At 43.8% G+C, this 15,000-nt stretch overlaps 1 protein-coding gene across 1 annotated transcript in view; it reads right to left on the bottom strand.

The window, feature by feature from the left end:
• LOC119583765 (sodium channel protein 60E-like) overlaps positions 1-15,000 on the bottom strand; it is a gene marked incomplete at its 5' end in the record, with an annotated part of 79,952 nt that overhangs the window by 34,743 nt on the left and 30,209 nt on the right. Inside the window, 3 exon segments of the mRNA XM_037932431.1 lie at positions 4,469-6,432; positions 10,137-10,425; positions 14,435-14,617. Coding sequence (XP_037788359.1) covers positions 4,469-6,432; positions 10,137-10,425; positions 14,435-14,617 — 2,436 coding nt within the window.

Consider the following 15,000-nt stretch of genomic DNA (forward strand, 5'->3'; position numbering starts at 1 on the left):
ATAAATCCTATGACAAAATATGGAATGACATAACCCTTACATATAAAAAAAAAGTAAAATGAAAAGGAAAATCTTATACAGTTATAAAAAGCATATTATTTGATATCAATCCAAAGAGCTTATACCGTGTGCAAATGCCATGTTTCAGAGATAAGATGAAGGCCCATTCTGTCAATGTATTTCATTAAAGTATTTCTAAGTGACTTACAGTGAAGATCAGTGATTCCCAACTGTGCTTTGCAATCCTTGATTTCTGTGGATTTTTTGAGTTAGTTTACATGAATAAATGAACGTAAGAAACCTAGTTCAAATGAGAGAGAGAGAGAGAGAGAGAGAGAGAGGAGGGGCAAAAAGAAAGAGAGAGAGAGGAAAAGGGGACGGGGAAAAAGAAGATAGAGAGAGGAAAAAAAAGAGGGGAAGGGGAAAAAAGAGAGAGAGAGAGAAGGGGAAAAGGGAGGGGGAGAGAGGGGGGGGAGGGGGAGGGGGAGAGAGAGAGAGAGAGGGAGACAGAGGGGAAAGAGAGAGAGGAACAGAAAGAGAGAGAGGGGAGGGGAGGGGAAAGAGAGAGAGAAAAAAGAGAGAGAGGGGGAGGGGGAAAAGGAGAAAAAAGAAAAGAGAAAAAAGAGAGAGAGAAAGAGAGAGGAAAAAAGGAAAAAGGGGGAAGAAAAAGAGAGAGAGAGGGGACAGCAAAGAGAGAGAGAAGAAAGAGGGGGGGGAGAGAAGAAGAAAGAGAGACAGAAAAAAGGGGGAGAGAGACAAAAGAGAGAGAGCCCGAAAAGGGGAAAAGGAGACAGAAAAAGAGAGAGAGGAAAAGGAAAAAAGAGAGAAGGAAGGGGGAAGGGAGACAGAGAGAGAGGAGAGGGGGGAAAGAGAAAAGAAGGAGAGAGAGAGAGGGAAAAGAGAGAAGAGAGAGGGGTTAAAAGGGGGGAGAGAGAAGGAAAGAAAAGAAAAGGGGGGAAAGAGAGAGGAAGAGAGAGAGAGGGGGAGAGGGGGAGAAAAAGGAAAAAAGAGGAAAGGGGAAGGGAAAAAAGAGAGGAGAGAGAGAGGGGAGAAAAAGAGGGAGGGAGGGAGGGAGAAGAAAAAGGGGGGAGGGAGGGAGGGAGGGAGTGGGGGAGGGAGGGAGGGAGGGGGGGAAAGAGGGAGAGAGAAAAGAAGAGGGGAGGAGGAGAGGGGGGAGGGGGATAAAGAGAGAGAGAAAGAGAGAGGGGGGAAAAAGAGAGAAAGAGAGAGAGGGAAAACAAAGAGAGAAAAGAGAGAAGGAGACAAAGAGAGGGGGAGAGAGAGAGGAGAGGGGGCAAAAGAGAGAGAGAGAGGGGGAGAGAGAGAGAGAGGAGAGAGAGAGAAGGAGAGGAAGAGGGAAAAGAGGGGAAAAGGGGAGAGAGAGAGGGGAAGAGAGAGAGGGGGAGAGAGAGAAAGGGCGAGAGAAAAGGGAGAGAAGGGAGGGGAGAAGAAAGGGGAAAACGGGGGAGAGAGAGAAAGGGGAGAAAAGAGGGAGGAAGGAAAAGAGAGAGGGGAGAGAAGGGGGAAAAAAGAGGGGGGGGGAGAAGGAGAGAGAAAAGGAAAAGAGGGGAGGATGGGGGGGAGAGATAAGGGGAAAGGGAAAAAGGGGAGAGGGAGAGGAAAAGAGAGAAGAGAGAGAGGAGAGAGAGAGAAAAAGAGAGAGAGACAGAAGAGGGCAGGGGAGAGACAGGGAAAAAAAGAGACAGACAGGGGAAAAAAAAGAAAGAGAAGAGAAGAGAAAAAGGGGAGAGAGAAGAGAGAGAGAGAGAGAGAGGGGAGAGAGAGAGAGAGAGGAAAAGGGGGAGAGAGAGAGAGAAAGATTTGAGAGGAAAGAGATAGATGATGATAGATAGATGATAGAGAAAAGAGAGGGAGAGAGAAAAACGGAGAGAGAGGGGAAGGAGAAAAGGGGAGAGAGAGAAGAGAGAGAAAAACGGAGAGAGAGAAAAGGGGAGGGAGCGAGGAGAGAGAGAGGAGAGAGAGAGAGAAGGAAAAAGAGGGGAGAGAGGGGGAAACAGGAGAAAGAGAGAGAGAGAGGGAAAAAAAGAGAGAAGAGAGGAGAGAGAGGAGAGGAAGAAAAGAAAAGAGGAGAGAGAGAGAGAGGAGAGAGAGAGAGGAGAGAGGGGAGAGGGGAGAGAGAGAAAGAGAGAGGAAGAGAGAGGGGGAAGAGAGAGGGAGAGAGAGAGGGAGAGAGAGAAAGAAAGAAAAAAAAATAAAGAGAGAAAGAAAGAAAGAAAGAAAGAGAGGAGAGAAGGAGAGAGAGGGGACAGAGAGAGAGAAGGAACAAGAGGACAGAGAGGAGGAAGGGGGAGGAGGGCAGAGGGGAGGGGAGAGAGGAGAAATTTGAAAGGGGAGAGAGGAAGAGGAGGGGAGAGGGAGAGGGGAGGAGAGGGGGAGAAGAAAAAGAGAGAGAGAAAAGAGAAAAAGACAGAGGAGGAGAGAGAGAGAGAGAGAGAGAGAGAGAGGAGAGAGGGGGGAGAGGGGAGGAAGGGGAGGAGAGAGAGAGGAGAGGGGCAGAGAGAGAGGAGGGGGAGAAAAGGGGGAAGGGGGAGAAGAGAGAGGAACGAGAGAGAGAGAGGAAAAGAGAGAGAGAGGAGAGGAGAAGAATGAGAGAGAGAGAGAGAGGAGAAAAAGAGAGGGGAGAGAGAGAGGGAGGAAGGGGAGAGAGAGAGAGAGGAAAAGGGAGGAGAGAGAAAGGGGGGGAGAAGAGAAAAGGGAAAGAGAGGAGAAAAGGGGGAGGGAGAGAGGGGGGAGGGAGAGAGAGGGGGGGGGGAGGGAGGGAGGGGGGGGGGGGAAGGGGGGAGAGAGAGAGAGAGAGAGGGGGAAGGGGAGAAGGGGAGAAAAGGGGGAGAGAGAGAGAGAGGGGGGAGGGGAGAGGGGGAGAGATGAGAGAGAGATGAGATAAAAGAGAGAGAGAAAGAGAGAAAAGAAAAGAGGGGAGGGGAAGGGGAGAGAGAGAGGAAAAGAGAGAGGGGGGGGGAGGGGGGGGGGGGGAAGGGGGGGAGAGGGGGAGGGGGAGGAAAAGAGAAAGAGAGACCCCGGGGGAAAGGGAGGAGGGGAAAAGGGGAAAGGAAAAAAGAAAGGGAAAAGAGGAAGGGAGGAGGGGAAAAGGAAAAGGGGGGAAGAGAAAGGGAGGAGGGGAAAGAGAGAGAGAGGAGAGGGGAGACCCCAGAGAGAGAGGAGAGGAAAAGAGAGGGGAGAAAAGAGAGAGGGGAAAAGAGAGGGGAAAGAGAGAGAGGGGCGAGGGTGAGAGGAGAGAGGTGAGAGAGAGAGAGGGTGAGTGATAGAGAGTGAAAGTGAGAGAGAGAGGGAGAGAGAGGGAGAGAAGAGGTGGAGGAGGAGAAGAAGAAAAAGGAGGAAGAAGGAGGAGGAGGAGGAGGAAAAAGGAGGAAGAAGGAGGAAGAAGGGGGGAAAGGGGGAGGAGGAAAAGGGGGGAAGGAGGAGAGGGGAGGGAAAAAAGGGAAAAAAGAAAAGGGGGAGGAAAAGGGGGAGGGAGGGAGGAAGTAGGAAGAGGGGAGGAGGGGAGGAGGAGGAGGGGGGAGGGGGAGGGGGAGAGGGAGGAGGAGGAGAAGTAAAAATGAAAAAAAAGAAGGGGGGGGTAAAATGGAAGAGGGATGAAAAAAAAAAGGAAGGAAGGGTTTGGAACCACCCCATTTCTGAAAAAAAAAACAGTACAAGATCAAAAGAAATAGAGCAAGTGGGTTTGAGACCTTGTTTCCCAAAAATTTCAGTCATCTGCAATAGCACTTTGTTACAGGGGAGGGGACCGCGTGTTTTTTGTTGCAAAAAAAATAAAAAAACAGAATAATTATAGTAATAACAATAAGGAAATAACTAGAACTTAATGCTAAACTCACCTGAAATATTTCTATATAGAGTCCTGTATTATGACAAAAAAACAAAACAAACAAAAAAACGTAATTCAATATCGTGACTCTTAATCCAATATTCTCTAAATGATTGCTCTTTATTTGTAAAAGAAATCATACATTTTGAAAAAAGGATATGTTAAAAAGGGTTGATCACGATGCTGGGCCAACCCTAATCTACGCAATTCAAAATGGTTGTTTACTTACCGAAGCAAAAAGCTTGTTTTCGTATTTTTCCCGGCACTAGGGGGGGGGGGGGGGTTTCTTCCCCTGAAAATCGCTGTACATATAAATTTTTAATTTTTTTATTGACTATATAGGTTTTTTTCCCTTAGCGGAACCACGAGTCGGTGATCGTAATAATTAAAAAAAAAAAGGAAAACGAAAACACTAGTAAAAGATTTCGAAATCGCAGAGTAAAAAAAAAAAAAAATCGAGTAAACACGCACGTATTTTTTTTTAATCTATACATTAAAAATAAAGAAAAGAGGAACGTTTTAAAAAAATTCTATTAAAAGGGTAAGGAAGGAAAGAAAAGAGAGAGAGAGAGAGCGAAAAGAAAAAAAAGGTGGAGAAAAAGCTCGCCTCTTCTGTCTCACCTCATCGAGTTTCATCTTGGGAATGTTTCCGTCGGACAGGTTGACCTCAGACACGCTGTCCTCGTTATAATTGGTAGCCTCGGACAGGTTAGTCTCCGGGAAGGGCAGCTGGCGGTAGTCGTGCTCGTGGGGGAATCCGTTGGAGTAGTCCCGGGGGTAGTCCCTCCCTGGGGATTCATGGGGGTATTCTGAAAGGGGGGAGTCGCGGTGGTAGTCTCTGGGTGGGGAGTCGTGGGGGTAGTCCCTTGGGGGGGACTCACGGGGGTACACTCTAGGGTGGTAATCTCGAGGGTATTCTCTATAAGGGTAATCATCCGAGTATTCTCTGGTTCGGAACTCGTTGGAGTAGCCGTGTGACGTGCACAGGTCCCTGGAATAGTCTCTGGGCAGGTAGTCCGGCGAGTAGTCCCGCCTGCCGAAGTCCACCGGGGACAGCCTCGGGCGGTACTCGTCCGTGAATTCCCTGGAGCGGAAGTCGTGCGGCGACTCCCGGCCGGGGTAGTCGTCGGGGCGGTAGCGGCGGGAGCGGTACATGTGCGGGTACACGCGCGAGTAGTCGTCGGGGCGGAAGTCGGAGCGCAGCTGGTGGTACTCGGAGCGGCGGTCGTGCAGCAGCTCGAGCGACGAGCGGCCGTGCGGCGAGAACAGCCGCAGGCGCCGCTCCAGGGGGTAGTCCCTGCTGTGGTAGTCGGTGGCGGTGTAGTCCGAGTGGAAGTCCCGCGACGGGTAGTCCCCCGTCCGGTAGAGGCGGGTGTACTCCGAGGAGTAGTCGCGCGACCGGAAGTCGTTCTGGTAGTCCCTCAGGCGGAAGTCCCCCGAACCGAACTCGCGCAGGTAGTCTCGTATCCGGCGCTCGAGCGGATAGTCCTGCATGGAGGAGGTGTAGTCCACCGAGCGGTGGTAGTCGTCCGTGTACGTGCGAGGTCTGTACTCGATGGAGTGGGACTCGAGGGGGTACTCCCGGGGCCGGTACTCCTCGGCATGGCGGAAGTCCTGCAGGAACTCCTCCGAGAGCCTGTCCGAGGAGAAGTCCCGCATCTGGAAGTCGCCCGAGTGCCGGTACTCCTGGCGGTAGTCGCGCGCCGACCGGTACCGCTGCAGGTACTCCCTCTGGCGGTACGGCGGCCGGAAGTCGCTCGAGTACTCCTCGGAGCGCCGCTGCTCCGTCCGCCGGTTGTCGAAGTGCTGCTCGGGGAAGCGGCGGTCGTCGAAGCGGTGCTCGTCCGGGCGGCGGTCGTCGGCGCGGCGGTCGTCGGCGCGGCGGTCGTCGAAACGCCGGTCGTCGAAGCGCCTGTTCTCGAAGCGGCGCTCGTCGGGCCGTCGGTCGTCGAGCCGGAGCGCATCGGGACGCCGTTCCTCGGAGCGCCGCTCTTCGGAATGCCGGTTCTCGAGGCGGCGCTCATCCACGCGACGTTCCTCAGACCGTCGATCGTCGGTCCGCCGATCCTCAAGGCGACGTTCGTCAGTTCGGCGCTCTTCATGCCGGCGATCGTCCGTTCGCCGATCGTCCGTTCGCCGATCGTCCGTTCGCCGATCGTCCGTTCGCCGATCGTCATGGCGGCGGTCATCGGTTCGTCGATCTTCGAGCCGGCGATCGTCGGGCCGTCGGTCATCGCCGCGACGCTCCAAGGACCGCCGCTCATCCAGGCGACGCTCATCCCCTCTCCGATCCTCGGCTCGGCGATCTTCGAGGCGGCGCTCGTCGGCCCGCCGCTCTTCGGACCGCCGATCCTCGCCCCTGCGGTCCTCGGGGCGCCGTTCCTCGGACCTGCGTTCCTCCTGGCGGCGGTCTTCCGAGCGGTGGTCGTCGTATCGGCGTTCCTGGGAGGCGTCTCGCGAGGAGAAGTCGCGGAGGTCGTTTTCGTGGTTGCGGCGCTGGGCCGCGCGGCCGCCGCAGCGCGCGAACTGCGGCTGGTCTGAGCGGAAGTCGAGGAGTTCGATGATCTCAGTCCGGTCCTCCTCACCTGCCAGACCAAGGGACCAGGTCACGCCATCAACATTATGGGGGAGACGGGCAATATAACGTCAACATCGTGATTACCAAAGTGACAACGAGAGAAGAAGAAACAAAAGAAGAGCTCAGAAGCTGGGATCACCACCGCTTCGTCATCTCCGAATCGTTATTCAGGTATGCTACATAATGGGATACTCATTTATGAAATAAAAGTACATTCATTAAGACTGTTACAATGATGCAGTGCTATAATCTAAAGCAGGAGGTCGTGTAACCTTTTTCTCTCTTTGAAAAGCATGTGTAGAAAGTACGCCTTCCTTAAGCATTTGCAAAATAAATGCCCAGTAGCATAATCTCTACTAGATTATTCTTGCCATCACTATAAAATAAGCTCTGATACAGTATCTCGCATTGCAGCAACAAGCTCCTGGTCACTTAGTTATCACTTAGCAACTGACACAGTCCATATTGCAATACGGACCTGAGACTGGTCCCAAGCTTACTACACAACTTTGGTCTTTCACGGAACAGAAGTGATAATTACTGACCTACGTGTTTGCAAATAGAACCTCATATGCATTACTCATGTTTTTTTTCATATTTATACAAATGATTTTAAGAGACATAAAAAAACTATCTAATAGAAACTGGTATAAATGGTGATTTCTCAAAAAAATAATAGTTAGGGAACATAGGTCTTCCAAAGGTATGTTAACTTGAAAAGTGAATTTACTTCAGCATTCTACGCGGCACGAGTCAATAACATACCGCGCCACGTATGCTGTTCAAAACTCCTACAAACTACAGAAAAAATTCATCGTGCAAAGATACAGCACTAAGGTTCACTTTTTTAGGTGCTGTGACAGGGAAAAAGGGGGGAGGGGGAGGTCACACCATATGACAGGGGGAAAGGGGGAGAGGGGAGGGCGGTCACTGTACACACCATACAACACAGGACACACACGGGACACAAGTCAGGAATAGAGTGCGGGAAATACTCTGTCAAACACTGTTGGGGACCGGTTATCGTTATTAATATTGTTTTTATTATTATATATTTTTTTACTTATGGGTTATTACTTCACCTTTTTTTTTTTTTTACTTGGAAAAAAGAAAATCTCCCTCGGCGAGATATTTATATAAAAAAAAATCTCAATATAAATATTCCAAAATCATTCTATATCCCTTGCTTTAACCGAAAAAGAAAAAAAAATCGTATAGTGTATAGGTAATCTAAGAGAGCTGATCTCGACTCCGTTTCGATCACTCTGAAGCTGGGTTTTCAAAACTACGCAAAAAAGAAGTCTCGATGTTTCGAAGCAGAAGCTCATAAAACGACAAAAAAGAGAGAAAAAAAAGTCAAATCAGGGGGAAAAAAGGCCGGTCACACAAAATAGAAAGGCAAAGACAGCAAATAAGGAGAAGGGGTAAAAAAAAAAGGAAGGGAGAAACCAAAATGTCCTTATTATTGTTTTCCTTTTCTCAAAAAACGGGTGTGTTCAAATACAAGCTATTTGTTACGTGCCATTTTAAGATAGCGACATCCAAGAGAGATGTGTATGATATATATATGTATAGTAAATTATACATATTTTCTTCTAGAACTCACTATCTATCTAAATAAATGTCTACCTGAGACAGATTACCTTGAAATTTAACTTTCTTTCCGTTTATCAAAATCTTCTGCAAGCGTCCGTTCTCTTGAGGCTGGTGAGCCAATTCACTATTGAGGCGATTCTTGACTAAAATGAGTAAAAAGGGGGGAGGGGGGGTGATAAATGAAAGAATAATAACACACGGCGATGGATTATGCATATGCTTTAAAGATACAATAATACAATAGGACTAATAAAACTCGTGTTAAAGAGACACCGAGGTAGGTAAATACACAGCAGAATAAAGTATAAATACAAACAGTGTTAGTTTATGAGTGTTGTTGAAGACAGAGAAATCATGTTTTTTTTTTCCTTTTTTCTCTCTCTCTTTTTAAAAGAGTATAAATAACAGAACAACAAGTTTGCTTTGTCTCTCCCTCACACATATATACATGAATCAGAGGTATCATTAAGGAGAAAGCTCGAAGTACACATTCCTCAAAGGCATGACGAAGATATATAACTGAAGGGTATAACGAATATATTAAACTGACGTTATATCACAAGCAGGAAAGTTGGTCATAGTTCATTATCTAACAAAGGGGTTTTAGAATGTCCAGTAGTTTTACCAGAGATTCAACAATTTCATCATAATATATAAAAATGCAAATACCGTGACCAGTTTTCTTTGGTAATTAGGCCAACACGAAAATAATAGACAGCTGGAAAAAATCAGACTTTTTAAATTACAAAAAAAATAAAAAATAAAAATAAATCGCATGCAACCCACATTAAATAAACTTTTACACACACATCAAATTACGCTTTTTTTCAATCACACGAACATTCTTCATTCTCACATTTGTACATAATTCCATATGCACTTTTATTTTATTTTTCTCCCTTTCAAAAAAACAATGACCCAACGAAATCAGTTATACAAAGCAAGGGGAAAAACAGAGCAACATAAATGATTGATTTTCTTAAACAATTTATACTGCAAATCAGTGAACAACAACTAGAGAATAAATATGGATGAATAACAAAACATACAATAAATACCAGTATATCGAACACAAATTATTCCTCAATCCAATTGATCGAGAAATGTGATATCTGAACCAACGTGAACATACTTGCTCCGGGGGTCTAACACCACAGCATTTTCTCATTACAAGGCAGATTTTATATATATATATAAATCATCATATTTATCATATTTTCATTTCTATTTATTCTTATCATTATTTATCATCTTTATTATCACCACAGGTTTTTTAACAGCAGTCCCACGTGCTGGATCTATACAGAACATCACTAACAGAGGCTACTTAACCGACGTTACGGATATTATTCTTAAGTTTAAGAAAAACATCCAATTAACTTTAATATAAATTATACTGCAGGAGAAAGAGATAGATAAAATGAGAGTACTCCTGTTATAGAAGAATAAAAATTAGAATAAGAATAAGAATAAGAATTAGAAGGAGAAGAAGAAGAAAAAAGGCAAATATCCAGTCCACAGCGAAATTCACTTCCAGGCAATTCTCACCAAAAAAGAAAAAAGAAAAAAAAAAAATTCTTAACACACGTCTTCCACTTTTAATAATGTTTTACCATTTCTCTATTCTCCCTTTCATACTTTTTTTTATCCTCCCCTCTTCATCCGCCTCTCACCCATTTCATATATACATTTCACTTTCCTCTTTTATCCCCTTTTGGTAGACTCAAAAACAAATAAAAAAGGGTACAACACAAAAAAGACAAAACGAAATTAAAAAGAAAGTGAATCGAAGAGAGAGAGAGAGAGAGAGAGAGAGAGAGAGAGAGAGGGAGAGGGAGAGGGAAGGAGAGGAGAGAGAGAGAGAGAGAGAGAGAGAGAGAGAGAGAGAGAGAGAGAGAGAGAGAAAGCGAGAGAGAGAGAGAGAAAGCGAGAGAGAGAGAGAAAAGCGAAGAGAGAGAGAAAGCGAGCGAGAGAGAGAGAGAGAAAGCGAGCGAGAGAGAGAGAGAGAGAGAGAGAGAGAGAGAGAGAGAGAGAGAGAGAGAGAGAGAGAGAGAGAGATAGAGAGCAGAAAAAAAAAGAAAAAAAAGAGGAAAAAAACCCAGCACAGCTACTCACCTGCAACCGTCATTCTCTTGTAGCCCATGAGGTGAGGGTCGTTCGAGGTCAGCTCCTCGTCACACCGCGTCCTGATCTCGGGCTCGCTGATGGCCTGCTTGACCACGCCCCTGTCCGGGATTGCGTCATCGCCCTGGGTCAGCGGGTGCTTGCCCTCCTCGTCCTCGTCCAGCCTGATCTTCTTCTTCTCCTCGTCGTCGTCTTCGAATCCTCCCCTTCCGTCTTCGTCGCCTTCGTCAGCCCCTTCCTTGTCGGATGGGTCCTTCTTGTTGCGCCGAAAAAGACTCTCCTGCAAGATGTAGGGGTGGGGGGGGAAGGGGGGGGCAAATGAGGAGAAAAGATCCCGATAGGATTTTTTTTTTAAACAATGTTCAAGTTCCTTATATTTCGTTCATTAAAATTCACCCACTGTCATCCTTTCATTAATCATGACTTTAATCATTTGAGAGAAAAAATATAACATATATCATTGCCACTTACCGGCCTGCGCGAAAAAAAAAATGCAATTGCATTAAATAAACAATAAAACGGTCAACAACGCATTTGTTATTAGTGCAGTTAATAGGAATAAGTGGTCAATAGTCTTTAACCCTGTGATTATAAATGCCTTAAAGTGCTTATTAAGACTGGAATGTGACAGCGAAGATACAGTACCAAAAGATTAGTCTACGTGTGCTCTCCTATATACATATGTTCTATGTACAGTACACGCATACATATAGGCTATATATATACACGTTTTTTGTATTTACATTCATGCTTGCGTTGTGACTTCATGCTTTGTTTTTTTTTTACTTGACTCAAGAAGTTATTTTGGCAATTGCAGATTTGGTGAATATGATTGCAGATTAGAGTGCGGTTCTGCAGGTGGTAGCAGGCCTAAATACTTTTTTTTTTTTTTTTTACAATGGTAGTGAGCTACTTCATTCAGTCACCCTGCCAATACCAGGAAGCTACTGGGCTGGCCATGGCCTTGTTTCGCTGGCGTTCTCTCTCTCTCTCTCTCTCTCTCTCTCTCTCTCTCTCTCTCTCTCTCTCTCTCTCTCTCTCTCTCTCTCTCTCTCTCTCTCTCTCTCTCTCTCTCTCTCTCTCTCTCTCTCCATCTATTTATATTATTCATTTATTCATTCCCTCCCTCCTTTTCTCTCTCCATCGCCCGGTTGTTCTTTCGGGTATGTCTCTCACCCTCCCTTCTTCTTCTCTCTCTCTCTCTCTCTCTCTCTCTCTCTCTCTCTCTCTCTCTCTCTCTCTCTCTCTCTCTCTCTCTCTCTCTATATATATATATATATATATATATATATATATATATATCGCTATCTCCCTTCTCTCTCTATCGCTATCTCCCTTCTCTCTCTACCGCTATCCCCCTTCTCTCTCTATCCCTATCTCCCCCTTCTCTCTCTATCGCTAAATCCCTTCTCTCTCTCTACCGCTATCCCCCTTCTCTCTCCATGTCTAATTCTCTTGTAGAGGGAGAGAGGGAGAGGGGGAGAGGGGGCGGGGACGGCCCTGCGCCAACGCAAGACTCACCCGCGTTAATATTCCACTCCGGAGAATATCAACATGATTGAAACGACACTTAAACCCTTAGTGAGCCTCACAGATAAGATCCCATCGTTATTTAGTAGTGTGTGTCATGAACGCCGCCTGTCATGCTCCCAGTGCATGATTTTTTTAATGATTCTGGCGCCATAACGCGTGGTTTCCTTTCCACGCATGGAATTCAATCTCTGCATTTTTTTCTTTATTGATAATTGTTTACGCGATCGATAGTTACATGGTAGATGTGTGTTTTATTGATCTATTCATTATTCTTATTATTTATCGTCTCGTCTCTTTGGTGCGTTAGGTCTACACTTCTTTTATTTTGTCTGAGGTTATCCGTGTTGCGGATGCATGCTTTTCTTTATATATATATATATATATATATGTATATATGTAGATATATATATATATATATATATATATATATATATAATATATATACACATATATATACATATACATATATATATATATATAATATGTATATATATACACATAAACATATACGTATATATATATATATATATATATATATATATATATATATATATATATATATATATATATATATACATACAAACATACATACATACATACATACATACATACACACATATATTACCTATTTGTTTTTGTTCGAGATAAACCCATTAATTGTGCAACTTTAAATATGACTTAAAATCACGAAAAAAAATAAGACGAGAGTTTTCATTTTTCGAAAGAGAAACTTTTCGAGGCAAAAGTTGTTTTAGAGTTTAGTGAATGTTGCGGAGGAAAGTTGCAAATCCCGTTGATAAACGGTAATAGCCTCGTTTACATAAAAACAATGAAAATAATAATATAAATAATGACAGTGATAGTGATGATGATAATGAAATGATAATAAGTGATAATAATGATCGATGACGTTAATAATAGTAATAATGACGATACTCAGATTGATAATAATAATGATGATATTAATAATTATAATAATAATGATGATGATAATAATAATAATAATAATAATAGTAAAAATAGTAATAATGATAACATAATTTATAACAGAAATACAAATGAGCATGATGATAATAACAATAACAATAACAATAATAAAAAAATAATAAGAAAAACAACAATAATAACAATAACGCAAATAACAGTAGCAACACAAGACATAAAAATAACAATAACAACAAAAACAACCAAAATAGCAATAACAATTACAACAATGATAACAACACTAATAAAAGAAGCTGATAAATGACGAACGCAATAAATGAAGACGAAGACGAAGATATAAAAATCACTTAAGTACATTTTTTTTTGTTTGTCTGTTTTTTTTTCCTCTTATAAAAAAATAAATAAATAAAGATAAAAAAGTGAAACTCATTTTATCATTATTAATCTATTATTTTGGTTTTCCAATTCATCTCATTTTTTTTTTTTTTTCTTATTCATGCTATTTTTATTTCCCAAATTATTCATATTCTTATAATCATTCTATCTCTTACTTTTCCTCTACTGTTCCAAATATTCCCTTTTCTCCTAATCACCTCATTATTCACTTTTGTTTTCTATTCACACTATCTTCCTTATTGCCCATCCTATCTTTATCATCTTTTCCCATTGACCTCACCTTTATCGCTTTCTCTCATTTATCCCATTCCATTCACTCTTCATTTTTATTTCTCTCCTGTTCACCTTTATTTCTTTTTTTTCTATTTATCTTTTATTCTTCTCCCCCATTCATACAAAAAAAAGTAAGGAGGCCCGAGGAGGAGAAAGAGGGAGGTGAAGAAAATAATGAAGAAGAATAAACACAATTCATAAGAAAACGAAAAAAAGTGAAGTAGTTGTAAGTGATAGTGATAGTGATAGTAGTAGTAGTAGTAGTAGTAGTAGTAGTAGTAGTAGTAGTAGTGGTGGTGGTAATAGTAAGGGTAACAGTAGTAGTTCGAGTTGTTTTAGTAGGCTAGTAGTATTAGTATTAGTATCAGTAGTAGTAGTAGTAGTAGAAGCAATAGTAATAGTAGTAGTAGTAGTAATAATAGTAATAGTAGTCGCAGCAGTAGTAAAAGCAGAAGCAGCAACAGTAAAAGTAGTAATACTGATAGTAGTAGTAGTACTCCTTATAGAAACAATGGTAGAAGCAGTAGTCATAGGAACAGAAGATAGAAACGCAAAAACTGATTTAAAATAAACAAATACGTTTAAAACCTCCCCCTCCCCCCCTCCCCCGGACCTCCAAGATCTCACCCAACGAAGAAGGACGGAGTGAAGAGGAAAAAGTATACAAGAAGAAGAAGAAGAAGAAGAAGAAGAAGAAGAAGAAGAAGAAGAAGAAGAAGAAGAAGAAGAAGAAGAAGAAGAAGAAGAAGGAGAAAAAGAAGACGGAGAAGACGAAGAAGAAGAAGAAGAAGAAGAAGAAGAAGAAGAAGAGAGAAGAAGAAGAAGAAGAGAAGAAGAAGAAGAAAGAAGAAGAAGAGAACGAGAAGAGAAAAAGAAGAAAAGAAGAAGACAGAAGAAGAAGGAGAAAAGAAGAAGAAGAAGAGAAAAGAAGAAGAAGAAGGACAAGAAGAAGAAGAAGAAGGAGAAGAAGAAGAAGAAGAAGAAGGAGAAGAAGAAGAAGAAGGAGAAGAAGAAAGAAGGTGCAAGCAAGTAACACGTGAGAGTGCGTGTGTGCCCGTGCGCCTCTGAGATCACGTGACCGCCACGCGCATCATCCTTCGTGCCAAAGGGGATCGCATTCACGCCAAGGACATCCGCCCTACCACAATCACCCGAATCCGGATGAACAGCTGCAGGACGCGGGACTCATCCTCCATGTCGTCCTGGCGGGACTTGAGCTCCTCCGAGTTGAACGAGTTGAGCAGGAGAGCGAGGAAGAGATTCAGGACCATGAAGTTGCCCATCACCAGCGCCGGCAGGAAGATGGCGAGGCACGTCTCCGAGCCCTGTGCGGGGAGAGAGACAGACAGGGGGGGTGAGAATAACGCTTTTGTGACGTTAATTTCTTGGTTTTCTTATTTCTAATTCCTAATTCCTTATTTCTAAAGCTGGCTCGAGAGCTGCTCGAGTCTCCGAGCCCTGTGTGGGGATGGGGGAGGGGGGGGGAGAACGGAGGAGCCGGTGGGTGAGAATAACGCTCTCTCTTTCTATAAATTTACCATTTGTAATTAATTAATTTATTTTTTCTTCCATTCTTATCTTTTGTTATATCTTTATTTAGGATGGCTGGTGAGATAATACTGAGCTAGGATGGTGGGGATGGAAGGAAGGGCGGGTGATAATAATTCTCATTTGGGGGGGGGGGCGAAGAGGGGAAAGAGTGGAGGAT

The sequence above is a fragment of the Penaeus monodon genome, chromosome 17, assembly GCF_015228065.2.
Source record: "Penaeus monodon isolate SGIC_2016 chromosome 17, NSTDA_Pmon_1, whole genome shotgun sequence".
NCBI classification, from domain to species: Eukaryota; Metazoa; Arthropoda; class Malacostraca; order Decapoda; family Penaeidae; genus Penaeus; species Penaeus monodon.